The 26,529-nt window shown below is 49.0% G+C and overlaps 13 protein-coding genes across 13 annotated transcripts; 7 read left to right on the forward strand and 6 right to left on the reverse strand.

The window, feature by feature from the left end:
• Nucleotides 1-257: 257 nt before the first annotated feature.
• On the forward strand, nt 258-1,154 carry N7519_002632 (SDR family oxidoreductase; the record flags this gene model as incomplete). Its single annotated transcript, XM_057289410.1, has 1 exon — nt 258-1,154. The coding sequence occupies one exon, from the start codon at nt 258-260 to the stop codon at nt 1,152-1,154; it is 897 nt and encodes a 298-aa protein (XP_057150612.1).
• Nucleotides 1,155-1,895: 741 nt separating this feature from the next.
• stm1 (uncharacterized protein) lies at nt 1,896-3,290 on the forward strand (the record flags this gene model as incomplete). Its single annotated transcript, XM_057289411.1, has 5 exons — nt 1,896-1,916; nt 2,057-2,075; nt 2,224-2,376; nt 2,433-2,553; nt 2,675-3,290. 5 exons carry the CDS (start codon nt 1,896-1,898, stop codon nt 3,288-3,290), a joined length of 930 nt encoding a protein of 309 aa, XP_057150613.1.
• A 759-nt stretch (nt 3,291-4,049) lies between these two features.
• N7519_002634 (putative glutaminase) lies at nt 4,050-6,711 on the reverse strand (the record flags this gene model as incomplete). Its single annotated transcript, XM_057289412.1, has 6 exons — nt 4,050-4,676; nt 4,732-4,862; nt 4,925-5,610; nt 5,720-5,934; nt 5,987-6,386; nt 6,443-6,711. 6 exons carry the CDS (start codon nt 6,709-6,711, stop codon nt 4,050-4,052), a joined length of 2,328 nt encoding a protein of 775 aa, XP_057150614.1.
• Nucleotides 6,712-8,414: 1,703 nt separating this feature from the next.
• On the forward strand, nt 8,415-9,574 carry N7519_002635 (uncharacterized protein; the record flags this gene model as incomplete). Its single annotated transcript, XM_057289413.1, has 3 exons — nt 8,415-8,726; nt 8,804-8,887; nt 9,029-9,574. 3 exons carry the CDS (start codon nt 8,415-8,417, stop codon nt 9,572-9,574), a joined length of 942 nt encoding a protein of 313 aa, XP_057150615.1.
• Nucleotides 9,575-10,092: 518 nt separating this feature from the next.
• Nucleotides 10,093-11,722, reverse strand: dbp8 (ATP-dependent RNA helicase DBP8; the record flags this gene model as incomplete). Its single annotated transcript, XM_057289414.1, has 2 exons — nt 10,093-11,152; nt 11,220-11,722. 2 exons carry the CDS (start codon nt 11,720-11,722, stop codon nt 10,093-10,095), a joined length of 1,563 nt encoding a protein of 520 aa, XP_057150616.1.
• Nucleotides 11,723-12,091: 369 nt separating this feature from the next.
• Nucleotides 12,092-12,455, reverse strand: N7519_002637 (uncharacterized protein; the record flags this gene model as incomplete). The annotated part of the gene is made up of 3 exons (XM_057289415.1): nt 12,092-12,202; nt 12,233-12,309; nt 12,356-12,455. Coding segments are annotated over 3 exons (288 nt in total), but the record flags the coding sequence as incomplete, so codon positions are not given.
• A 930-nt stretch (nt 12,456-13,385) lies between these two features.
• N7519_002638 (uncharacterized protein) lies at nt 13,386-13,793 on the forward strand (the record flags this gene model as incomplete). The annotated part of the gene is made up of 1 exon (XM_057289416.1): nt 13,386-13,793. The coding sequence occupies one exon, from the start codon at nt 13,386-13,388 to the stop codon at nt 13,791-13,793; it is 408 nt and encodes a 135-aa protein (XP_057150618.1).
• Nucleotides 13,794-14,473: 680 nt separating this feature from the next.
• On the reverse strand, nt 14,474-16,676 carry N7519_002639 (anion exchange family protein; the record flags this gene model as incomplete). Its single annotated transcript, XM_057289417.1, has 5 exons — nt 14,474-15,357; nt 15,412-15,908; nt 15,959-16,046; nt 16,096-16,244; nt 16,321-16,676. The coding sequence occupies 5 exons, from the start codon at nt 16,674-16,676 to the stop codon at nt 14,474-14,476; spliced, it is 1,974 nt and encodes a 657-aa protein (XP_057150619.1).
• Nucleotides 16,677-17,118: 442 nt separating this feature from the next.
• bbp (putative zinc knuckle transcription factor/splicing factor MSL5/ZFM1) lies at nt 17,119-19,398 on the reverse strand (the record flags this gene model as incomplete). The annotated part of the gene is made up of 7 exons (XM_057289418.1): nt 17,119-17,766; nt 17,823-18,028; nt 18,091-18,199; nt 18,256-18,479; nt 18,676-18,893; nt 18,950-19,160; nt 19,230-19,398. The coding sequence occupies 7 exons, from the start codon at nt 19,396-19,398 to the stop codon at nt 17,119-17,121; spliced, it is 1,785 nt and encodes a 594-aa protein (XP_057150620.1).
• Nucleotides 19,399-20,121: 723 nt separating this feature from the next.
• On the reverse strand, nt 20,122-20,990 carry N7519_002641 (glutathione S-transferase family protein; the record flags this gene model as incomplete). Its single annotated transcript, XM_057289419.1, has 4 exons — nt 20,122-20,424; nt 20,504-20,747; nt 20,808-20,861; nt 20,911-20,990. 4 exons carry the CDS (start codon nt 20,988-20,990, stop codon nt 20,122-20,124), a joined length of 681 nt encoding a protein of 226 aa, XP_057150621.1.
• A 1,101-nt stretch (nt 20,991-22,091) lies between these two features.
• N7519_002642 (uncharacterized protein) lies at nt 22,092-22,613 on the forward strand (the record flags this gene model as incomplete). The annotated part of the gene is made up of 1 exon (XM_057289420.1): nt 22,092-22,613. One exon carries the CDS (start codon nt 22,092-22,094, stop codon nt 22,611-22,613), a length of 522 nt encoding a protein of 173 aa, XP_057150622.1.
• A 723-nt stretch (nt 22,614-23,336) lies between these two features.
• N7519_002643 (RTA1 domain-containing protein) lies at nt 23,337-24,294 on the forward strand (the record flags this gene model as incomplete). Its single annotated transcript, XM_057289421.1, has 2 exons — nt 23,337-23,969; nt 24,022-24,294. Coding segments are annotated over 2 exons (906 nt in total), but the record flags the coding sequence as incomplete, so codon positions are not given.
• Nucleotides 24,295-24,855: 561 nt separating this feature from the next.
• Nucleotides 24,856-26,462, forward strand: N7519_002644 (uncharacterized protein; the record flags this gene model as incomplete). Its single annotated transcript, XM_057289422.1, has 2 exons — nt 24,856-26,073; nt 26,136-26,462. 2 exons carry the CDS (start codon nt 24,856-24,858, stop codon nt 26,460-26,462), a joined length of 1,545 nt encoding a protein of 514 aa, XP_057150624.1.
• Between the last annotated feature and the right edge of the window lie 67 nt (nt 26,463-26,529).

The following is a 26,529-nucleotide window of genomic DNA, read 5'->3' on the forward strand; positions in this document are numbered from 1 at the left end:
AGGAATAGCATCAGTTGTAAGACTAATAGGAGTTAAGTAAAGGGTTATGTCCGAGTTGTACATGGCTGATTAATTCATCGACGGGCTCAATCTATAAAGGGTGGTTCTCGATCTATAAAGATTTCTATGCCTTCGTCGTGTTCAATTGCGTGCTTCAAGCAAGTTCTATACATTTGTATTCAAATCCCTGTCCTCCCGACTTTTACCTACTACACTTCAACGCTTCGTCAACCTCCCTCACTACAACCATTTTCACTATGCACGTCTTTGTAACTGGAGCCACTGGCTTTATCGGCAGAGCAGTCGTCAATGAACTCATAACCGCCGGCCACACTGTCACAGGTCTAGCCCGCTCCGACACAGCCGCCGCTGCCCTGACAGCCAAAGGCATCAGAGTACTCCGCGGTTCCTTTCGAGACCCCGAGATCATCAAGCAAGGAGCCAGCGAGGCTGACGGCGTGATCAACCTTGCATTCGACCATGACTTCAGCAAATATGCACAGAACTGCCTTGACGAGAAACAGACAATCGAAACTATAGGCTCGGTCCTGAAGGGTACCAACAAGCCTCTGGTCACTACCTCTGGCACCTTGGGCCTCACCAAGGGGAAAGTCAGCACCGAAGACGAAGCCATTGATTACGAAGATCCAATGAAGATCCGTGCGCAGAATGAGAAGGTCGTTTCCGAGCTTGCTGAGCAAAACGTGCGTGCTTGTGTCATCCGTCTGCCGCCTACTGTACACGGCGATGAGGACCATGCGTTCATGGATAGGCTTGCTTCTCTGGCCCGTTCACAGGGTAATGCTATCTACATCGATGCAGGGCTGAACCGCTGGCCTGCTGTTCATCGTCTGGATGCGGCTCGGCTCTACCGACTTGCTCTAGAGAAAGGTGTTGCTGGAAGCATGTACCATGCTGTGGGCGAGGAGGGTGTCACCATGAAAGATATTGCTGAAGCCATTGGTCATAGTCTAGATCTCCCTGCTGTCTCCAAGACTCTTGAAGAAACGGGGAGCCTTGACAGCTTCATGTCCTTTGTTATGAGTATGGATAACCCGACTTCAAGCAAGAAGACCCAGGAAGCCCTTGGATGGGAGCCACTTAACCGGAAGCTTTTGGATGATATCAAGGCCGGGGTTTATGCCCAGAAATGAGGGGGGTAGTTCATGGTTTCTGTGCTCTTGGGGGGGGGGTATCTTTCGCAAGCATCATATACTTTTGGAATGAAGGAAGGGTTGGGCATGTAGAAGGACCGGAATGCATACCCAAGGGATAAATAATAACCAATGCAATTGCTAGCCAGATGATGCAACAATTCCCCACTCACATGTCAACCTAAATCCAAACTTATCCATCATATTTGTGCTATGGAGCTATATAGCTCCATGATTACATAGCTTCTGCAAGGTCACGATTGAGTACGCAGGTGTAGTCCACAGGCAGATCGACATACTCCACCGGGACATGTCAGTTCTGTGTAAGTTAATATATGTATTACCATATGGAAATACACATAAACATAGGATCATACACAAAAAAGGTGGATATAATAAGTCCAACAGCGAATAAACCCAGCAAGTCTGAGAAAACTATACTCCCCAGAAGCAGTCCTTGACGTAATGATTACGTAAGGTACCCTAAGCCCTAGACTGCGGGCAGCCAATCAGCAATCGCGGACATATTCGCTTAGGAGCAGAAGCCGCCTTTCCTGATTAGTCACCTTACACCCGGCAACCACAAACCGTGGACCTCTCTTCACCCTGCTCATTCATCATCATCAATCTTGACAGGCCGGATTCCCTTGGGTTCTGCCTTGTGCCCCGTTAACTCCTCTAGACCGATTGTCTAAAGTTGAGCGCCTCCCTCCGGAAGGTCTCCGAAACACAACAGGCGTCATGGCGGACGTCCGGTCCAAGGTACGCTGAATTGGAGCTATCCTGCGCGCTGCTAGCGACGCAATGCTGTGCTGAAATCGCGATCTGGAAGCGATTTCGGGAATTCGAGGGATTTTTTTTAAATGTTCAATAACTAATTCGAATTGTTTGGTTTCATATAGAACCTCTACGAGCTTCTGGGTAAATTTCCCCTCCCTTGAATCCAATTCTCGGCTATCTTTTCCGACGACAATGTGCTCTCTCTATTCAGAAGAATCCAGCTCCATTCGCATCCGTTCTTCGGTCCATTGATCGCTAACGTTACCTATCATCAGGTAACGACCCAGAGCTCGACCCCAGCAGACCCGCTCCTCCCCCACCAAGGCTATCGACCGCCCCGTTGACCGCTCCGGAAAGCGTGATGCCCCCAAGGAGCAGCCTGCTCGTCACACCGAGGCCAACGCTCGCCGTGGTGGCCGTGTGACCGGTGGCAACGAGGCCGGTATGTGGTGATATGAATCGGTTGTTGGCGGAATGCTCGGGCTAATAAATGGACAGCTTACCGTGACCGCAACGCTGGCCGTAACCACAACCGTGAGAAGCCCACTGACGAGGCTGCTCAGCCCGCCCGCCGTGGCCGTGGCGGCCGCAACGACCGCCAGTCCCGCACTGGTCAGACGTAAGCGATCCCTCGAATGAACGAATAAACCCGAAGAACCAAGACCATGAGAATCATGAGATTTTGAGTGGGGATTTACAAATTCGAATGATGAAACTAACGTTGGATTTCGATTATACAGCGACACCCGCAAGCAGGTCCAGCAGGGCTGGGGTGCCGAGAGCGGCGAGAAGACCCTGGATGACGAGCGCCAGGGCGAGAAGCTTGCCAAGAAGGAGGAGAGCGAGCCCCAGACCCCCGCCGAGGCCGAGGAGCAGGAGGAGCCCGACAACTCCAAGTCCTTCGCCGACTACCTTGCCGAGAAGGCCCAGCGCGAGACCCTCGCCGCCAAGCCCGAGCGCACTGCCAACGAGGGCAGCAAGCTCGACAAGAAGTGGGCTGCCGCCAAGGAGCTCACCAAGGAGGAGGAAGCCGCCTACATCCAGCCCACCCACGAGAAGACCAAGCGCGAGAAGCAGCGCAAGGAGAAGAACTTCCTTGACGTTGACCTCCGCTACGTCGAGCCTCCCCGCAGCGGCCCCGCTCCCCGCGGCCGTGGCGACCGCGCCCCCCGTGGTGACCGCCCTGCCCGTGGTGGTGAGCGCAGCGAGCGTGGCCGTGGTGGCCCCCGTGGTGGCGACCGTGCCCCCCGCGGTGACCGCCCTGCCCGTGGCGGTGCTGCCCCCCGTGGTAACGCCCGTGGCCCTGCCGGCCCTACCGTCGACGAGAAGAACTTCCCCAGCCTCGGCGGCAACTAAATTGCCTAACCTTGTCAGGAACTCGTGCTCCCAGACATGGATATCCTTTCCTTTCCCGACTCTTCCATCCCTTTTCTCCATCTGCTAGGTGTGCAAGTTCACCCGGAGGTGGTATCTATTGTGTCGCTTCATCTGTGATGGTTTTTATTTTCTCTTTCTATGGGGATTTGGCTTGACGGGAGTTTGGGGAATGCGAAGGCTTATCCGTGCTCTGCTGGATGCAAAAACTGCCCAGATTTAAGATTTTTCTTTTCTCTTGGGAAAAGACATATTCCGGGTTGGTCTTATATGTGTTGTGTGTGTTTACATTTGCCTTCGGTGAGCAAACGCGAATTGGATGACTGAATTCGACGGGCCCATGTAATTTGAATCGATCCAGAAGAAGTCAACAAAAAAATAGGAACGCAAAGAAATCTTCAATTGAATTACGGGACAATGTCTGGCTTCTTATACTCTAGAGAATTAGTATCTCGTAAGATCTACCAGTGGGGTTGTACTTTGGCAGGCAGATGTACGCTTTTCGATGTATACGGACTTGCACTTGCACGGAAATAGACCAAAATCGGGCTTGTATGTAACCTTGGATCTACCAAGGTGCTATGGACATCACCCTGTCTAAGTATATACTAATGATACGATAGCCAAAGTTGCAAAGGTCTGGCCCGAGGTATGGATAAGAAAATGAGAGGTGACAACAGATCCACTGTGTCAACAGCCTTGCTCCATCCATGACCCCTCGCTGTGACAAAACGCAAGCTTCTACAGCTCACCCTCGCCATGGCGGTTCCGCCCCGACATGGTAAATTCTTTCGCGGCGGACTCGGCACTCTGGGCCCAAACTGCCAAGGTCTCTTTATCAACATCGTCGAGGAAAGACAGGCCTGGCATGGCCTTTCCACCACAGGCACGCTCCAATGCTAGGAAAGCAAAATGGCCACCAATGACAGGCCGAGCGAAGAAGTTCGGACCAGGGAAGCCCCCGTCACCCTCCGTGTTGTGCAAGTCCGTGAATGGACGATCGGTGGTGGTCTCATTGACCCACAGGGCGACAGACTCAAGGATCTCTGAACGCACAGGCTTGGAGGCGACAGCCATTGAGAAGAACTCCCAGTCGGTTTTGGTGTACATGTGGCGGCTGTCAAGGGGCAGGCCGTACTTCTGACGAACATAGTGATACCAGAGAGACTGCTTCTGGTAGATGCGGCGCGGAACGAAGCCAGGTGAATCAGTATCGGTATTCTCTAGGTGGAAGCACAGCTGGGCATCCGCGTAGAGGTTGTAGATCGTTGTCCAAGAACCATACCAGTCGTATGCAAGCTTGGCATGGGAGCCATCTCGGGACATGCCAAACTCCTCCCATTTGGCGATGTAGTCACTGGCAACTTTCTGCGGGTGTAGTTAGTCAATCCGTCATGACACACAGATAAAAGACGCTTCATACCTTGAAATAAGCAGCGTCGGCATCGTGACCGGCTACCTCGGCGATCTTGCTCATGGCGTTGATGCCCACAATACCCTTGAGAGCCAGATTGGTCTGGAGAGCCAGCCAACCTGCAAAGTCATCCGTAGAAACTGTTCTCAGAATTAGCTTGGATGAAAACATCATCAGAAAAAGACAGAGAAATTGTTCTTACGTTGGTTAGCAGGCTCAAGAGAGAACTCCACCAGATATCCAGTCCACTGCTTCCAAAGACTATAGCTCCGCTTAACCCATTTCTCAGCCTGGTGCTGCCCTTTACTACCGCCGCCCCATTTGCTGTCTTGGTGGGCAATTCCGGACACTACCTGTAGATCGCGAAGAGGAAACAGTCCAGAAGTCTCGCCTTTAGAGCTTGACGAGGGCAGTCCCTGTGTTGACCAAATGGACGAGGCCGCGGTAGGGTCTTCATAGCGAAGCGAGTTCACGATAGCCAAACCCATAATGAGGATATTACCACACTCTTCGACCGGCATATACTCATCCCTCCCGTCAGGATGTCCGGTGGCATTGGGGAAGTGTGTACCCAAATCGTGCATCGCATACTTATTGGGATATTGGCCGCTCAGCATGTGCTCGATCAGCGGCTCCAAAAGGTACGCCAACCACCGAGGGTTCGTGTACAGGAAGAAGGGGAACGCGGGGAAAATGACATCGATAGTTTGGAAGTTGCCATTCGAAGAGATCTCCTTTAGGAACAGGATCGGGTCATCCGGGGTTCCTGAAAAGGTAGTTGCACCCATGACCTGCCGTGCACTAAGGGCAACAATGTCAACATAGTCATCGGCTCCCGATAAGTAAGCGTCATCTGCCACTTGCTGCGAGTAATTGGATGCTAGAGAGCTAGCTGCAGCGTAGTCCGTGTAATGGAAACTCAGGAGCTCCTCGGTTGTTGGATACCAGGCTTCCCACAATGGTCGCATCATGGTGAGCCCCCCGAGATGATGCATACTGAACAACGGGGACTTGAATAAAAGCGAGAGTGAAGGTGACACTGTCGTCGTAAACCTTCGGTGAATGGCCAAGGTGGAAAGACTTGGAGAATGCAAAAACAGGTGCTCGATCCCGAATAGGGCGAGATTTATTATCGTTGGCGTTTCGCAGAGTCCCAGAGCTAGCGAAGCCTCGACGCACATCAGACGCATACCCAGACTGGAATTTAGCATCCTGTATTGTGATCAGCTATTGATCAGTTTGTTTTTTGACAAATAGGACTTACACATGGTCCAGTGAAATGAAGAGTGCCCCATTCCGCACGGTCGCGAATCTCTGAGAGAAGAAGCTCGTTCTCCCTCTGCACTTGCCATCGCTTAAGTGTAAGTCCCTCATGCTCGGTCTCCAAATTATCTATTTCCCACTTGATCTTGCTACCGGTATCTCCGCTGACCCAGCGGCCATCAACATCCATATAGATGCTGACGTCGACGTCGCCTTGGACATCGACTGTGACATACGAGGCCGGAATTGACTGACGTAGAGTTGAAGTTGGTGTAATGGGTGAAAGGAATGAAACTGTAATGTCGAGAGGGTTTCCGGTACCAGTGTCAATGTGGTAGGTCAGGTTGGTCGTTGAGGCATCATAGTTCAGACCAAGGTATTTAGGGAACTTGGTCTTGTAGCTGCTATTTGTTAGTACCTAAATGTCTTCACAGACCAGACCTTTTCAAATACATACTCTGATTTATCCTCCAAGGATTCATGAGGCTTGCCAAGTAGAGGGTAAACGGTTTTCTGACTTGGAAGGTGAGCCATCAAAGAAAGGCCCACCTCCTCTCCAGTGTAGAACATGGGCCATTTTGACCAAGGTGCATCCCGAGCATTGGCGAGCCAGGTGCTGAGATATGGATTTCGTACGACCAAGGGGATTACGGGTGGAGTGAGTGTAGATGCGATGCTAACCGCTGCCTGGAAGACAGCGGCCAGGACCACAAATGACAGCTGCATGGTCACACTTCCGGTGACACACAGTCCAGTCCAATATAATTTATAGCAATAATAGCTGAGATTGTGTAACGAATGTACAAAAGAGTTGTGATGTTGGAGAAAGAAGAGGATCAAGGGAGAGAGAGAGAATGTTGGATGAATGCGGGGAAGGGAAGGATCAACGTTGGGAAGTTCCTCGGCCTTGGAAGTTGATACTGAGGTGATTTACAATCTAGGACTTGCTTTGTTTATTTACTTTTTCCTTTTTTATCCTATTTCTCCTTTATAATATACTACAAGTTACCTAGGTAGCCCTAGAGGTTCTCCTTCTCATTCGATGATGTCATGCGGAGAGAGCACTATCTAATCACTTACATGTCCGTATTATGTCTATTATGGCTATTATGAATATTATATATCGCATGTCTAGTATATTTCCACTGGACTGTAAGTAAAACATGACCAGAAACCAGTCAAATGCAGCATAGGTTGAACGAAAAAGCGCTGTTATCTGCGATCTATACTAAACTAGAGGTTTGATAAATCAGGCCAATATCCACCTCATGGTATTCCATCTACATATTCACCAAAAATAGAGGAAATAGCTTGATGAGGAAAGCAAATGTAAGTTATTGCCATATTTAGCTATCTGCTGATGGTGTCTGTCTCGGTTTTCCAAGCTTGGTTGTACTATATGGATGTTCTACCTGTTAGTTACATACAATATGTTAGCCGTTATGTAGTTGTGGGTCTTATATACAGACCACTAAATAAATGTTACTTAGAGCATCACCTTAAGTAGAGGTCCATAGAAGTTTTAAAAAGGGGAAAGGAAGCTAGTCATGCACCTAGATGCATGGATTTCATAATGCCATTGATCACAAAGGGATTGTTCACGATATACCTCAGGCCTGCCATGGGCTATTATCTTCTCCCCAACTAACTATATTATTACATACATGCTTATCCATTTTGAACCCCCCTGCAGTCTTACCCAAGTAAAAGCATAAATAACATTTGTGTTTTTCTCCTGGAATTTAATCATAGACCGCGCTCGTGGGGTCTCTAACCCTTGTGGATCCAGGACACGAAAAGCACTACGGAGTAGACGCGCCCCAGGCCGGGGTTGAGCACTCCGTGTTTGACAGTATTGTAATCGTTATAAGCCCTAGAAAAGCAAATTGGAGCAATAGAGTATATAGAACCCTAGAAGACATTGAATCTTCAATATCAAAAGGTCTTATATGAGAACATCGAGAAGCAAAAGTCAATGTCATACGCGTCTATAGACTAATATATAGCAATCAACTGCTATAAAACATTCTAAACCAAACCAATAGTACTAATTGTATCCAAACATCAAAACATCAAAACAATAGCAATGTCCAAATTGAAATCCTAAACGAAATTCCCAAACGCGTGCTCAACACGCCCGTGTGGAGCAGTCCGTGCTCTATACAAGGCTAGTAAGTTAACTAAACGCGATCGACGCGCGAGACCGTTTTTCCTTTTCCCAGTTCGACTCTCAACTTTCGACTTTCTATCTTATACCTACTCCTCAACTTTCTACTTCCAATTGTGATTGCAAATTCTCTTTGCACATCGCATTGGTCCGCGTCAACATCACCACTTCCCCGCAGCACTTCCGGCTTCTACTATCTCGACTTTCTATTCCTCTCAATCCTACCCTCCAGCCCACTCGGGAACTACTCTAGAGCTCCATAATGAATTCAGCTTCAGTGCAATTCAGTCCCATCAAGGACGGACGACGAATTCTCGGCGAGAAAGACTCAAACGCGTGTTTATCCCCCGCCACACACGCCAAACCATCATTCCCGGCCATTGGGACCCCAGTCAAGCGGATGTCGATTGCTACCTCACCTAAGAAACTCCTCCCCTCTCCCATTTTTGCAGGTCAAAAACGGACACGGGATCAAGTGGACGAGATGGAAGACCACCTCGGACACGTGCAGGCGCGGGAATCCTCTCCGCAGCCCGGCGTCCAGTCTACTCTCAATGATGATATGCAAAGCCAGGTAAGCTCATGCGAGACAGACAAAGAAGCCCCGAGAATGATCAGTCCAAATCTAACCCTATAACGCGCGAATAATAGATCAATCAAACCCCCACACCACAAAACTCACAACCTGAATGCGACCAAACACAGGATCTAATGGACACCGATCAATCTTTCAATGTGCCCAGCACCCCCCGAGCAAGAAACGCGTAGCGTTATCTCAGACCCCGACGCGCGCAAAATGTTCATCCAACAAGTATGCGAACCATGATATCAGTATCAAACATCTTCCCCAGCGGGCAGTTTCTAACAATTGAAAAGAAAGCAACCCTTCTCCGATCAAGACTACAGAGCGCAATGCGCAATGTGACAGACCACCAATTCGACCGCCGGCTCTCCGAGCTAGAAGCCCACAGCCGCAAATGCCCACGGCTCTCACTCTCCGTCCTCTCCACACCACCCCTCTCATCTCGCAAACACTTCACATCCTTCTCATCCTTCTCATCCTCGCAAATGAAGACACCCCGCATCGGCTGCGCTGGCTTCACTTCCACTCCCTTCCATAGTACACCCGATCTTCCAGGCCGACCTTCCCCATTGTCTTCCAGCGTTGTTCAGCAACGCACAAAGTCACACGCGCAACGAACACCGCCTCGTGGGCTCGGTTCCCCAATGCAGCTGAGTAGTCCTCCAGCTACGGTTATTCGCCGTGAAGCCGATAGGGAAACAAGCATGGGCCCAAGAGCCGAGCTCGGCATGAATGATGTGGGTGCCATGTCGCCGTCACAGCGAGGTGACGCGGTCGATGGGTTATTGAAACTCATGAGTACGGCAGGCAATCAAAGTTCCGACTCGTGGACTGGATGATTCGGCTGCATTGTCTTCTCTTCTGTGTTGATATTCTTTCCAGACTATTGCTTGCTGTGTGGGGCATGTCTGAGTGAATAAGTCGCATTGCAATAGATAGCAGCCATTTCCCAAAGCAATGCATTGCATGTTGTACAGGATCAAACGAGCATATCGAGATACGTTGATATACTTCAAGTGTTGGTCCTAGCATGACAGCGGGTTATCCCATCTTGGAAGCATGCAGCATTAGAATAATTCGTCTATACGTTGCGATAAATGATACCATTTGTGCATTTGAACAATTATCAGGATGAGAAAGTTGAAACAGATACCTACGAATGCACATAGGGTAGCATTGCCCCCTTCCCAGGCGAGTACATAAGGCTGCCACACGGTGGCTCACCCGCACGCGCTGTAGTACTTCTCGTACATTATCAAGACATTAAATGTTACAGCGCAGGTCCAATTTCAGAAAGAATATCGCTAAATATGACAATTCATTCAAGGTAGATAGCAGGTATCTAATAAGATGTCCCTCAGCGGACCTTCTTCAACTTATTACGCTTCCGTCCAAGGATATCACGACCCTCATCAATCTCACCCGCAGCCTCACGCTTCGCAGAGCCAACCTCCTTAAGCAAACCGGTTCTAACAACACGGCTCTCAATATTGACACCCTCCTGTGCGAACTCCTCCATCTGCCTGCCAACCCGCTCCTCAATAGCAAGAACGAGCTCAACATCACGCTGACCAACAAGAGTGGTAGCCTCACCACTCCGACCCGCACGCGCAGTACGACCAACACGGTGCACATAATCATCCGGGTTCCGGGGCACTTCGTAATTGATAACCAGCTCTACGGATGGGATATCGAGACCACGCGAAGCAACGTCCGTAGCAACCAAGACACGGGCAGCCGTGGCTCGGAAACGAGCCAGGTTAGCCGTGCGCTCGGATTGAGGGAGGATACTGTGGAGGGAGGTGATGCGGTGACCGAGGCGGCGGAGGGTGCGTTCTAGCAGATCGCATGTTTTGGTATGGTTGCAGAAGACGATGACTGGCTTAGTGACGTTTACTTCGGTGGAGAGCAGAGCGTGCAGGAAGGCCTCGCGGTGCGTCATGGGAACCTTGAGGTATGTCTGCTTGAGGGTTGGCGGGATCTTGCCTTGGTTTTCGGTGCCGATCTCGGTCATGAAGATCGGTGGTTTGTTGCCTGCTGCTGGCATGGACTTCAATGCCCGCACTTCGGCGGTCATGGTCGCTGTGAATAGCAGTGTTTGACGCTCTGCGGATGGCGGAAGTGCTCCGAGACATGTCTCCACGTCTGGTAGCATGCTTCCTGGCCCACTGGCGAGCAGGCGATCGGCTTCATCGAGAACAACCATTTTAACGCGGCGGAGACCGGCCACTGTGTCTTCTCCGGACGTTTTGATGTGATCGGCTAGTCGGCCGGGTGTCGCGATGACCACGTGCGGCCGGCTCGCAAGTTCAATAGCCTGCTGGCGCATATCCATGCCTCCGACGACAAGGATAGGCTTCATATTTTGCGGGGCGGAAACTGCCCTGAATTGTTCGTAGATCTGGAGTGCAAGCTCACTAGACAGACAAAATAAGGTCAGTCAGTAAAGACGGAAGATAAAACTCATACCCACTATGAACATACCGAGTTGGGGTCAAAACCAAAGCGTAGATCCCGAATGGATTCCGCGCCCACTGCTGCATAATGGGAACCGCAAAGGCCATAGTCTTTCCGGAACCAGTGCGACTTCCACCAATACAGTCTTTCCCTTTGAGGATCTCAGGAATACAAGCTTTCTGAATAGCAGTTGGCCGTTTGATCGCCATTGTGGCCAACGAAGAGACAAGCCAAGGTGCGACATCCAATTCTGCGAAAGTGGACAGCCCACTCTGTTTACCAAGCTCAATTGCATCGCTAATAAGGACTGGTTCCTCTTCCTTTGACTCAGGCTCCTTCTCTACCTCGCCCTTCTTCTTGATACGAGAGAGGGTGGGGAGCGGCGCAGGTGCGACGTATGAGTCGTTGGACGACTCTGAGAGACGGCGGCGCTTGGGGGCTCGGTCGTCGACATCGGGCTGTTCCACATCGGAATTATCGGACACATCAGAGTCCTCGAACTCTGGGTTCTCTGTGATCGGTGGCGCCATCTTGTTTGCGACTGTCTATCAGGACGAAATAATTTTGCGGCAGAAAAAGTTATCTCCAACAAGCGGTGGGATGTCGGCAGCCTGGTTTATAAGGCACGACACATGTAACTGACCTATTTCACCGCCGAGCTGCACACCCAACCTACGAATTTCAAATGCATTTATCTCAACCAAAACGCCATTAAATTAAATTTAAAAAGATCATCATCTATCTGGGCATGTCTCTCTTCTATGCCCTTGCTTCCTACTTATTCCACATGCTTATCCGGCCTGGGGAGGCGGTTTTAAACCTTCCGAAACCTGCTCACGATAGTTATTAATACGCGCTACTTAGGCCTCAAATGGCTCTGAACGTAGCTTACGGACCTCCTAAACTAAGAGATTCCCCTTATAGACTATCGTCCTTATAGATCGAGTTCGCTTTTGCTTTTTCTTCTCGTTATTAGCGCGGCTCACTTCTTTCTCTAGTAATACGGCGGACTATATCGTGATCTAGCAGGCTTTTAAAACCTGGTTTATAGCGGAATTGAGCGGGCTTGGGGGCTCCTTAATCTTATACGAAGTAATACTTTGATTAATGAAGCTTGCTTTTATAATTATATATAGTTCGAGGGCGTTTTAGATCCTAATCACTACCCCAGCTAGAGAAGGGGGGGGGGAGGGGTTCGAAGCCGAATATCAATGAAATCAATGAATCGCTGGCGTCTACTTGGCAGTTAACCCACAGAACTTCTCTTACTCATGCTTTTGATAGACAGCATGTCAGCCTTGTAGATTGAATTGAATATTGTTTTCGCCCCTCACACTCTGTCCTATATCCAGTATAGATTGGGGGCTGTCTGCCTTGGATCGACCCTGTCCACGCTGGTTGGAGGTCATTTCAGATCCTGATCTCAGCCGCGAATTGAGTTTGTCCGCTAGACGGAAGGCTTTTGCAGATCCTAAGCCACCGAATTTGATGCCATGTACAGGTTGGGGGCTAACTAGGCATGTACATATTGAATTGGCCCCCATCCAGCCCCGGCCCCCATCCCCGCAAGCCACTCCAGTCAAGAGAATCAGAGTCCGAGAACAAGTCTACGAATATTAATTTGATTCCCAGTACTTCGTACGGAGTCTGGCGAAAGGTATGTTAGTCTTTGAAATAGGATTCCTACATATGCTGAAATTCTGAACAGATGAATAGATACTGTAGGCGCATCTGTCATTACTGCTGCCTCAATTGTTTCTGTACCCCTGGTGCCAAGGCTGTCATATATTGCATACCCTAATCTATAAATCAATATTCCGCAGCCGTAACCCCTTGTTAGCGCTGACGCTTTTCTGTGTTTGACTAACTAGGCTTCCCATGAGTATACACTTCCAAGGTTCCTACTAGTGCTATTGATGGTAATGATATACAAGCTATGATTTAGCGGTTTCACTTTAGCAAGTTCAAGGGCTCTTAGTGGTACTATTTATACGATTTTGGGGCTGTACTGCGTTATTGCTGACGCCCATGTAGGATATCTGGCAGCCTCAAACCCTGAATATATTAGTATTCTGATTACCAAAAATTTGTGGAAAGAACTATAAGTAATGAGGATATGCCCAGATGTTTTGTGGTGTAAATCATCCAATTCACACACAATTCACCGACACGACTACCGGCTTGTTCATCAACATGCGCTTTACCGATCTCTCCGTATCTATGATTGCTGTCTGGGCTCTGCAGCTTAGCACTGCTATCGCAGAGGACAGAGGGCGCTGGGACGTCGAGATATATAAGGATGATCTTTGCGAGGATTCCACTGGGATATACTCTGACAAAGTCTCCTCGGAGTGTGAAAGCTTCGATGGGATGCCCGAGATCTTGTCTATTAGAGCGGAGGCGGAAACTCTGGGCGCCAGATGTGGATTCACTATCTATGCCTATGAGGACTATCATTGCAAGGGGGAACAATGGTCCCTGCGAGACAAGGACTGTCTCCGGGCCAACCTCGGTGACACCGCCCCCTTGAAAAGCTTCAAGGTGGGCGAAAACCCATGCGTCTCAGGCATGGGTGACAGAACGGGATACCGAGGTATGTGAGAGTAATATAATGGCATTCGTACATTCACTAACGAGAGATCAGAAAATTCAGACCCAGCGGCAATATCAAATGGTTCTTGTGCTGTGTCAACGTTCCACTCCAGATGAAGGATCAAAGGTCATTTGGGACCCATATGTTTTTATGTCTATGCCATGGAGGTTGGGGGATTGCTCTGGCGCCAACAGGCCTGAACTGAGGTCGGATCAAGCAATGTGATTAGCTAGGAGAGTTATTCAACCTAACAGATGCCGATTTACACTGAGCATTATCTCTGATTCTACTATATACCCTAGTAGAGACATCAGTGTAGACCGTTTCACACATAATGCTTGATGTCGGTATCGATCTTGAAGTATTCCCTGCACTTGACTATTATGGGGCGGTCTTAGAAAGTAATCAAGCCCTGTGATGCTTCAGAAGATGAAGCATCAAAATGCCAAGTCATCAGTGCCAGCATCAGAACAGCACCATAACTAAGATGTTGTAAAATATCCCTTACGTAGACGCGCGCAGCTCGGTGGTGTGCGTAGCTCGGTAGTGAAATACGTTAGTTATCAAACGACCCTGGATTTCCAAGTAGTATGTATGATCGGATGATGTATGATGATGGTGAAAATGACAACATAAATGAATATAATGCAAGCAATTTTTCATTGCAATATAGGCTATTGTACCACCATTAGTCTACCCTGCTAACGGTGCTCCTTCTGCGCGAAACCCGGGAGGCGAGCTCATACGCCTCACCTCGTTCAAGATCATCATCTTCGACCGCAGATTCCAGAGAGGTTGAAGTTCGGCTTCTCAGGACTCCATCACCTCCACTCAAATACTCCTCCCGACCGCCGCTAGCCACAGCTTCATCATAGTCCTCCATCCCGTGGTTGCCACCAACACTTTCCATCGTGAATGGACTAGCTGTCGGTCCATCGAGTGCTGCAAGCTCCTCGCGAGTGAACCATTTAGGAAGCAGAAACGAGCGTACCGGGATAAGAAGGAGAATAATAACAGGGAACCCAATGGCGGCGATGGTTTGAGTGATAGCGAAAGTCGCACCAAAGCCAAACAGTTCAAGAGCGACAAAGGCCCAAATGGCTGAACGGCGCTCGATTCGCTTGAGAGGATTCGACGCAGAGGTAAACTTCTTGTCTTCGGCGAGGAAGATCAGCTTTTGCGTAATGCCATTGCCCTGTAGAGCCTGGACACCCATGACGAAGAACAGACCAGCCATGACACCCTGTGGAATCAAGTGGAGCACGATGAGGAGGGGTCCAGTCATTGTTCCCAGTGTCAACAGTCCCTGTGCAAAGTTGCTAAATCGCTGTTCTACTACGTGGTCTGTTACCCGAATGGCTTTGCCCTTATTTGATTCGTCTTCGTCTGTGACCTGACGAGTAACGCAGAGGGCAGCAGTGTGGAAGGGGGCCTGAGGAATCAGACCATTGGGGAATGGTACTCCCAGAATTCCAGCCACAAAGGTTGTGAGACCGAGGAGCCAAATATCCCAGTGGAAGCCAGCTGGCTTTCGAAGAGGAAATTCGGTTCCTTGGGCAATGAGAGACGACACTGGAAGGAATGCGTCAGTCATAAATCCACTGTAAATCTATGTGGAGTACTCACCATTGTGATCAAAGTAAAATAGGATTGTGAGAAGAAGCGCAAACGGGATGGCAAGGAAGATATCTCCGGTACTGATATCCCAGAAACGCACAAGCCAAGACCGGTCAGTTGTAGGAAAGAAAGCCTTGCTAGTAGGGAGGGTGGCGATGTCGACATCCCTCATCTGACCAATATATACGAAGCCGGTAAAAAAGATGATGGTCAAAGGTGTACCGTAGTCCTCAAGGAATTTCCGAATGAATCGCTTGAAAAGATGACTGTTGCCCAGTTCTCCACAAATCCATGCACACATTAGAACAAGTAGTGCAACCATAATGCTCAGGTAAGCAGAGGTCTCTCCCACGGAGCCCCATTGCCTGGTGAGAACTTGAATGCCCTTTTGGATATAGATGCATGCAACGTAGAATCCAAAGATGTCGCACGAGAACCGGGTGACATAGGTCAGGGCGTTGCAGGAATTGGTGATGGCCAGGACCCAGTGCATAATCAAAGACCAGCTACAATGGATGTCAGCAAAGTCAGTGATCCAACGTTATAGGAAACTCACATCCCAATCCAGCACATGAATGCAAGATACGGTGTCCCTCGAGGAGCCATGATGTCATACACAGTATAGTTGAATACAGTGATGGGACCTAATTCCTCAGTTAGAGTCTTCACGATACGTATTTCCAGGTTTCTTACCAGTAACACCAACAATGACCAACGGCTGAGCCGCAAAAAGCGAGAACACAATTGCACCAAGAACAGAAGCAAGGAGAACTTCATTAACACCATAGCTCTGACTCGTCTTCTCGAACATATCTAACGAGAAGGCTAGAGCAGGCAAGATACTACACTGATTGTGAGCAAATGATTCAGCGCGCCGAAGAAAAGATATTGATCGATATCCAATCAGAGCGAGCATACTTAGCAAAATACATATATACCGTAGCAGGGATGACACGATAATCCCATGCATCAGTCCAATCGCTCCAATAGTATGGTGCTCTGCGCTTGACATCGTTGATCATTCCACGGAACAAGTAGACGTGCCACCATTTCTCCTGAGCCGAGTGCACCGACGCCGTCGTCGACGCACGGCGCTGCGAGTTTTCTTGTGCTCCGTCTTGTCGACGTGCGGTACCGTGATCGGATCTACTTAACCGCGCTGAGCGCACCGATGATTCCCGCTGCGACTGCCGAGGAGTTTTCCGCTGAGCGGGCGTGGAAGCTTGCATGTTGGGTCCCGGGAGGGACAAATCCCCGTGTGACGATACTTGCATATGCAATGGTAGGATGAATCTGATGCTTCAGTGTAATACGACTAGTATGAGTTTACGAAGAGCCAGGTAGTCGTACTGATATCAAAGAAACACAAGAGGGCATCAATTAGGACAAAATTGAAGGGAGCTTGATTTTGCGGAGAAATGATGGAGCTGAAGCCAAGACCTGTAAGTGGGGCCTGAGGCATCGACTTCTCATTAGGATCTTCCCAGCTGGCTTACGTTCATATACGAGTGTACGCGGCAATTCTACATTGAAGTCAAGATGAACTAAAGGATTAGTCGTATTATTCAAAACTGCATAGGAAAGAGCAACTAAAGTTATTGGAACAATTGTTAGCGAGCCTTGGGCCTCTGAAATCAATCCTGCTTGGATTATTTCAAAGCCCCCATAGCTAATTTCTTCACGCATGGGCAAACAATTTGAATCGAGATCACTTTTTCACTGCTGAGGTGAGGTCATCACTGGGGAGGCGGGGGTGGGGGAGGCAGGTCGCTTGGAGGCGGCGGAGGAGGGGCATCGCCAGGCGGGGGTGGAGGGGGGAGGAGTGCCAGCGCCCGGGTACATTGGAGCCATTCCAGGAGGGGGAGGAGGCGCGCCCATACCAGGAGGGGCAGCACCAGGAGCTCCCATGCCAGGAGGGTAAGCCGCATATCCGCCGTATGCACCGTATCCACCATAGGCAGGCTGCTGTCCGCCAGGAGGGGCCGGTTGCTGCCAAGGAGCAGCACTCGGCGCAGTACCAGGGGGAGCATAACCGCCTTGAGATCCGTAACCGTAATCGCGGTTTTGGTGTTGGTTCTGCGCAGCCCAAGGGGCAGGACCACCCTGGTTGCGAGATCCATAGTCGTCACGAGATCCATAATTGTCGCGGGATCCATAGTTGTCACGGGATCCGTAGTCGTCACGAGGGCGAGGTTCGCGGCGTTGTTGCCATGGAGCCACATCGCTTTGGGCCGGCGGTCCACGTTGCTGCCAGGGCTTGACATCACGGTCGTCGGGAAGGCCATTACCGCCACCGGGACCGGCTTCAATGCGACGGGGCTCGTATTCGCCAGGAGCACCACCAGACAACTCGTTCATCAATTGCTAAGTGAGATGTTAGTATAATGCCTGATGAAGAAGTCATGAAGAAAGAAACTTACCTCCATCTCGCGATCCACGGCATCACCAGTGCCAACAGCACGATCGCCACGCCTGTCTGCGCCAGCGTTGCGCCAGTCACTGCCTCTCTGGCGATCAGGACAATCGCGGGCCATGTGTCCAGCATTGCCACAGACACGACAGATGATGTTCGCAGTGAAGTTACGCTGCTCGGGGCAGTCATACTTGCGGTGTCCAATTTGACCACCTAATAAGGATAATGGTTAAAATTAACTGCGCAAGAAAGGACATCCAAAGGTGTTCACTTACAGTTCTGGCAAGCCTGGTTCTCGTCATCACGAAGGGTACCGTTAAGAGCGGCAAGCTCACGGAGTTGGTTGCGCTTGAGCTCGTTCTGGCCTTCAGGGATAGATGCGGCCTGATGAATTGTCAATAACGGTTTTTCGACCCGCAAAATGAGACAAGGGAACTTACTGTTTCAATGACGTTGTGGACAAGCTTTTTGGCCTTGTTAACCTTTTCTTCGGTGTCCGCCATAATCAGACAGTGCAAGTCTTCTTCCTGGTTGCTACCGTGAGCGGCATCAGATCGACCTTTTCCTTCTTTGACGGAGCCTTTGCCTCGAATGGCAATCTTGGCACCGGACTCGGTCTCCATCTTTTTCAAGGTGTTTCCACGAGGTCCTATGAGTAAGCCAACTGTAAAAATAGCAAGAGCTAGGTGTTAGTGATCCTGTAATTTTTGTAAAAATATGTGCAGCATCCGGCACCACGGTTTAGCAAGAAACAAGCTGAGGACATCCAAGGTGGTATGCCTTGTCAGCTCGAGTCGAGTAGGGACTCGTGATAGACGCAATGGAAGAATGGTTAGGAGTTAGAGGGTTAGTTATCATACTGAAGTTAATCTCTGGATAGTCATTCACGGGGACGTAGACCTTCTCCTGGGTCTTGGTGGGGCGTCTGTAGTCAGAAGGCGGGTTGTAGTTAGGAATGGTCTTGATGGCCTTCTCGACCAGTTTATGACGTTCATCCTCGAGGCGCTTGCGATAACGGTACTCGCGAGTGTTCACACGTCTTCCGAAGTTGTCGTACTGGGGAGGTGGCGAGGGAGACCTGCGATCAGAGTCAGTATCCAAATAAGCACAAATACAAAGGACGAAAGCACGTACCTGTCACCGTCGGCGGGGACCACATCGTTGATTCGAAGCTTCTGGCTAATCTCCTCAATACGAAGGTGAAGCGTGTAAGCTTCAAGCTGCTCGCTGGTGAAGTTCGCCATGATCATAGTCGGCAGGCCCATAAGACCGGCAGCTTTATTCTCTTGCTGGTCACCCCAGCGGTTGCGCTTCTTGCGCCTCTTGCCATCGCCATCGGTGGGAGCTAGATCGGAAATCAAAGTCAGTCTTAACTTGTTTTCACCTTTCGCCTCTCACTTTGGAAGGAACATACCTCGAACAGGGCTACGCCCACGCTTTGGACCATCGGGACCCATAGACGAAGAGGGCATGGAAGAAGGGGTCGCACTGCGACTTTCCTCATCTCCATCCTCGCCGCCCATGCGCCGCCGGCCAAGCGGGATGTTGTTAGAGCCAGTTATTCCTTGGTTGCGCCAAGCCATGACTGCTGCTTTGGATAGAAAAGTGAGAGGTTAGTGATATGAGTGGAAGAGATGAAAGAACCTCAGAAGCTTTGGTGTTCAAGAGGCGAATATTAACACGTGATTGTAGCAAAATCTTATTTAGTAGGCGGTGGCGAGGCAATTCTCGGATTTAAGTATAACCGGACCGAGATGAGAAGCCCCAAAGGTCGCATCCGGAATGATCATTGTTCCGTCCTCCGGAGCCGTTTAGTCAAGTCCTACAAGTGAGGTCTGTATAAGTTGTACAAGAGCACAAGTTGTATAAATTTTTGCTGTAATCATCTCATCCTATATGAATGTCTTGTTTTGTCGGCTGATTGAGAGCTTGTTTGCCAATGTGGCCTCTATAAAGGCCTTTTCCTTTGCTAGTTTCTGGTAGCTTGTAGCTCCAAGAAGTTTGTATAAGTTTGTTTAACTCACGTGTATCTCCGTAAGTCCAAATTAATATTAATTAGACCACGTAATGATAGTGTCTGATTGTCTTTAAAATATAGAAATTGAAACAGAAAATATGCTAAAATAGGCAAAAATTGGGATAGATTAGGTATAACAATATTCCTAATGTGTTCCCTTCTATGTCTACGCGAAGCCTCCTATGTCTATGTCTATGCAAAGTCGACCATGAGAGATGTGACATTTATAGGTCTCCTAATTCGAGTCTCATTTCAAAGTATCTGCAGCAGTTCTTCATCGGCACTTCGTTTAAACTTTGCCTTTGGCATCGGCCTGCATTCCCTGTTGAATCCAAGACCTGGCCTCAGCAGCCGCTTTATCCACAGCCGCTTTATCCTTGATGAGATCTTTAATGGTGTGAGGGGCAGGGACATGACGGCCCTTCTCAACACCTGGCCGCTTGGCCATAAGCTCCTCCCAAGCCTTAACATTCGGGAACTCGTCAATATCGATACCGGCCCAGCCCGCAGCAGCCACCCACCCCCAGTGTGTGATATCGGCGATAGAGACATGGTCACCGACAATATAACCAGACTTGGACTCAGCGAGGTGCTTGTCCAGGACACCATACAATCGGCGCGACTCATTGACGTATCGGTTCACGCCGTACTCAATACGCTCGGGCGCGTACCGCGAGAAATGGTTGGCTTGGCCCTGCATGGGTCCTGAGACCAGCATTCTGGAAGAACAGCCAGTTCTTCATCTCGTAGTATTCCCGCGTGCCCTTGGGGAATGAGATCTTGTAATCCGTGTCATACTGTTCTGCCAGGTATTCCAGAATGCTACCAGACTCAAATATCCGGATCTCCTGGCCATCGCTGAAAGTGTCTGTCAAGGCAGGGATACGGCCATTGGGGTTGATCTTTAGGAACCAGCTGTACGGCACTTAGCTTTCTTTGGTGTAGGTTAGGATTTGTAGAGGTGCAAAGACATACTCTTCCTTTTGGGTGTTCTTCGAGATGTCAATCTTCTCGACCTTGTATGGCAGGCTACGATATGTTAGTATCAAGCTTCAGAAGGCCAAGGAAACTAATATACCCAAGCTCCTCTAGGGCAATGGAGATCTTGATCCCATTGGGGGTCTGGGTCGTATAGAGGGTGATATTTGGTTGAGTCATATTGGTACAACAAGAAAGGGAACTGAAGAGTGAAAACCTAAGATGATTGAAGAAGATGTTGAGTTATTGCTGTATGTTTGAAGATTGGCGGTTTAAGTATGTGACGTCTTGAGGTCATACCAGTCCTGGGCAACCCCACTTTATGGATTTATAAGCTTGTGGAACTCGTCCGGAAGATTCTCCCGAGGTCTCCGCGAGCCGTGTACGTTGAATAATCATATCACATCCATTGCCCGAAGCCCGAGGAGTCATAAGTACTTTCTGAACAACTTGGTCTCGAGGCGGTGGAAGGTCAGGTGCCATCTCGTATGCCATATTTTCCAGAGCTACATGTCGCCCGTGGATTGTTTGTAGATGTGTTTGGGTATTGGTCCATATTATGAATTTATAAATTCCTATTAACTATTGTTCTGCATATACTGAAGTGCCGAGCAAGTTCACGGGCATCCATGGGAGCAGAATGAGAAATAACCTGTATTTACAAGAGCTGTGCCCACTTTTTCCTTCCAAGCTTGCTACTTACTATACTCCGTTGCCGTCTAAGCAGATAGATTATCTAGGCATTCATCCGCCATCTAATACCTCTTTAGGTACAGTTATTCCCGATCTATACTCATAACCACTTTCAGCAGACATTAGATTAATGTTGTATGCATATGCAAGTTACTATAAACAAGCTCTAGTAGGGTGTAGATACTACAAATTAGCTCCAATCCTAGAAATATGGCCTTGTTTTTTGCACAGTCTGCCTATAGTATTGGCTACCTCGCTTTTCGATGCGTCTAAGGTTTGTGGGTCCCAATATAGGAATACATGGGCCCCGGAGACGTCGGGACGTCCAGCGGGATTCCCCCACATCGGCAAGCTTAGTCTGCCCGAGACAGTACCATGGTTGGTTATATCACCAACGCTTGCCCATATGAACAACTGTGCAATGATTAAGGATATAAGAAAGCGAGGTACTAGGTTGATGTAACCACATTTTCAGTTCACCGGACATATCTTCCATTTCTTTTACCTATATTTCCTATCCGCGTTGAAGCTAAAACGTTGTCTTTGAAATTGTTCCTCTTGGAATTTTTTGTCATTTTCAAATCCTCCATGTCGCGGCTTTTCCCTCATACCCCCTATGCAGAGGACCAGCCGTTCTATCATACCGTCCTGACCGCCCACGTTCTCTTCCGCGGATTCCAGGCTGGGGCGATGGTGGGTCTCGTAAGCGGAGCAGCTCGGCCCCTGATCGCTGCCTGGCGAGAGGGGTCTGCCCGGGGACCAGTTATTGCAGGTTCAAAGGCACCAGGGATCATTTGCGCGACTGGCGTCGGATCTGCCATGGGTGCAGGAATTCTTGCTGTTGCACTCTATCTGCGTATGAGGGGCCGCACGGAGATCGAGTGGAAGGACCGCAGCTGGCGCTTGTTGGAAAGCAAAAGCCAACTGCTCGTGGATGACTGGTCTCTGAGTGGCGCGACTCTTGGTGCAATCTATATGACCTTGAGGAGACCAATGAGCGAAACCATGGGATGGCGAAGAGTCGCGGGTGGTGCAGGAATTGGAAGCATATCGGGCTGTTTGGGTTATTTGGGCTGGAAGTATTTGGCCGGTCACAAGTCCAGGCTCTGAAAGTATGTGGTCCCAAACGTGATATTCTGTTCAAGAGAAGTACTTGAACAGAACGGCAAAACACTAGCAAAATTTCGAAGATATTCAAATTGAGATGCAAAAGCTATAGAAGCTCCAGTGCGGCCTGGATGCGTATAAACTATTCAAATCTATAAGTAATATCGAGTAGATCTGATTTGCTGGGAAGTACGTAAAAAGACTGTACGGGTGAGAAACGAACGGCGATTGTGAAGAAAAACAAAGAGATAAAATGGCGTGGCGCAACATTGACCGTTAAGCCAGTTGCGCCTGCCATTGGGGAGGATACCCTGAGTTTGGTATGTGTATCACATTGTAAGGTCTCAGCACCATACTCTGGTGTCTGTCGATTGTGATCTGAATTATCAGGCAGTTATAAAACATATAACTTACGCATCGCAAATTACTAGAAGAGTCCAGGGAATAGGGGCTGATGCAAGTGTGAACCAAACAGCTGATTGCGGACAGAATGATATCCATGGATATTGTACAAGCCTCAGATTGACGGGAATGATTCCATTTTCAGACTAGCTCAAATATTGCACAGCTTCTGAGTGGCCAACTTTTACTTCGTTCCAAGGTTGCGTGTGGGTCATCTCTATACGCGTATCTGCAAGATCTATAGAACTAAAAAGTAAAAAAAGATTCTTATATATTCGGAATGTCCGAAATTCTCTACTTTATAAAGACTTCAAATTCTTCTAGATCTCCTCAACTCACAATACTCCTTCTTTCTTCACTGGTACAATCGCAAAACATGTCTCAACTCGCGTCTCGTTCCTACAAATTTTGGAATTATGCACCCTCCATACCAGCAGCCGTCATTTTCATACTGATATTCATTGTCCTAACGGGTCTTCATTCTTGGAAAATGTTCAGAGCCAGGACATGGTTTTGCATAGCATTTACCCTAGGCGGCTTGTGTATGTGGACTCTCTTGCCTTACAGTTTTACTCCTCTATACCCCGAAGACCATACACTGACCCGCATTACAATCAAGTCCAGATAATCGGTTACATTGGCCGGTGCATTGCGCATAATAACACAACCGCAATGGGACCGTACATTGTCAGCAACGTGTTCATTCTGCTCGGTCCTACACTCTTCGCCGCGTCCATCTACATGACCCTTGGTCGACTCATTCGTCGGGTCCATGGAGAACATCTTTCTCCCATCCGTGTTTCGCGCCTTACAAAAACTTTCGTCTGGTTCGACGTCTTGTCCTTTGCTGTCCAGGGAAATTCTTCATCTCTCTCAGTTACGGGGCACGCCATGTTGGGGAAGGTTTGCGTCATTGTCGGTTTGGCAATTCAACTCATCTCGTTTTCCCTCTTCTGGGTAACGGCCATCGTTTTCGCGAAGCGCCTTCGCCGTTCACCCACTCCCCGAGTGTCTCAAGCCTAGTATTCCTTGGCAACGGTTATTGCATATGCTATATGCTGTCAGTGCCCTCATTTTGGTCCGTTCTATTTTCCGGATCGTTGAATATGTCATGGACAATGATGGGTATCCTCTTATGCATGAGTGGACATTGTATGTTTTTGATAGCTTGCCGATGGCGGTTGTCATGGTCATCTTCTTTATTTGGTATCCTGATCAGGTAAGCCCTAGTGCGGATTCTGAGAGAAGCATACCGCTTGCACACAGCTATTCCGAGGTCTGATTTTTTGGACTTGGAGTGGGGTTGTATATACTGTTCTTTACTTGGAGTCTTTGGTTTCCTTTTGTTTATAGACTGTTTATCTAGGCTGCTCTTGCTTGTTATACAGAAGAATTGATTTTCCTACATTTAACACACGCTCCAATTCTTTCTAGGTTTTGTACTTCATATTTTCTCTAATAGATATCATCCAATGCCTCCTAATTGAGGTCAGTCTTTAATTAAGGCCATCCGATTTAGGGGACCGGGCCCATGCCCCACTTTAGCCCTGGGTCCGAATACGCGTATAGCTTTTGCCTCGCAACAGAGTGGAGCTTTACTATTATAGGCATCCACTACCATGGATATCTCTGTCTGGATGTGCAGAAATCTATACGGATGGATAACTAGTTCAAACTCCTTTAACGGAACCGAGGCGGCAATATTCGAGTCTGCCGAATACGCGTATAAACCAAGAAGCGAATAACATAGTATAACGAGGACTAAAAAGTATGAGCTCCGAACCAAACTTTCCAGCAAGTTATTTTCTTTCAGCCTATTCTCCAAAGTTCTATCTTTGACATCATGAGCCTCTCTCCATCGTTGTGCTCAGCTGAAGCCTTTTCATTTCCTCACATACCAGGCGCTGAAGTGTTGTCACTGCAAGCTTCTCAAGTGTCAAATGTTTCCAAGTACATCCCCCAGTGGTACTACTACAACCATGGCGACGTGACAGCTCAAAATCTCAACTTCTGCAATGTCACAGTGACCTATAAACACACCGGCAAGAACGACACCATCAACGTTGGCGCCCTTCTACCAAGTGATTCCTGGAACGAGCGACTACAAGGAATCGGAGGAAACGGCTACGTAGCTGGTCTCACATCCATAACGGCATTTGGAATGATCGCAGCAGCTGCCGAAGGATACGTTGCTATTTCAACAGATGGCGGTCACACAAGCGACGACCCTGCAGACTGGGGTCTTCTGGAAAACGGAATGCCGGACTATAACACCATGTACAACTTCGGCATTGCTTCGCTCGGTGATGCAGCAATCATCGGGAAAAGCTTGGCTGAGAGTGCATATGGATCGAAGCCCAAATACTCTTATTGGACAGGATGCTCGCAAGGCGGCCGACAGGGTCTGGCCCTTGCCCAGCAATATCCCGAAGCATATGATGGGATTGTTGCTTCTGCACCTGCAATCAATTGGCCTCAGTTTTCGATGGGAGGATACTGGGCTCAGTTTGTCATGAACCAGCTCGATGAATACCCATATCATTGTGAGCTTAACGCTGTGACAGATGCCGCATTCTCCGCCTGCGACAGCGCTGACGGTGTCGTGGATGGTATAATCTCAGACCCGGGTGCATGTGTCTTTGATCCCTTCGCTTTAGTCGGAACCCAAATGAACTGCAGTGACACTGGATCTCCGTTGAGAATCTCGGCTGCCACTGCGAAGATTGTCAATGCTACCTGGACAGGGGCACGGGACTCACAAGGCAACTTCTTATGGTATGGCTTTAACCCCGGGACTGCATTGACAGGAGGAAATACGCCTGCAAACACAAAATGTGCCAACGGGACATGCACTGCGGTATCCAGCCAGCTATATGATCGATGGGCTCAGGTGTTTGTCGAGCACAACCTGAACTTCACCTTGAGGAACATCACACACCAAAAATATGACCACCTTTTCCGAAAGTCTGTCCAGCAGTGGAATTCGGTATTTGGAACGAATAACCCAGATCTGTCGAAATTCCGTGACGCTGGGGGCAAGATGCTTACATACCATGGCCTGGTGCGTTCCATATTGTTTGTTCAAGGGATATATATACGAATACTAATTGTTGATGCACGTAGATGGACGAAGTAATCCCTCCCAACGGCACGAGGTCATACTACGAAGCGGTGACTGCCGGCGACTCGAGTGTTCATGAGTACTACAAGTTGTTCGAAGCACCAATGATGGGACACTGTTTTGGCACCAAAGGAGGATATCCTTCTACTATGTTCGAAAGCCTGGTTGCTTGGGTCGAGTCCGGCAATGCTCCTACGAGTCTTCCAGTGAAATACTCTCCAGAAGATGGGAAGACATACGATAGGATCCTGTGCCCATACCCACAACGAGCAAAGTACAAAGGTACTGGGGATGTGACGTCTGCCGATGCATTTTATTGCGCACAGTGAGCTGTTACTTAATTTGTTCGGTACAGAGGTCGATTTCCGTGCACTGTTATCTACTATTGTTAAGACT

Source organism: Penicillium mononematosum, assembly GCF_028829835.1.
Source record: "Penicillium mononematosum strain IBT 11891 chromosome Unknown utg000002l:1.0-8112719.0:1.0-8118358.0, whole genome shotgun sequence".
Classification (NCBI taxonomy): Eukaryota; Fungi; Ascomycota; class Eurotiomycetes; order Eurotiales; family Aspergillaceae; genus Penicillium; species Penicillium mononematosum.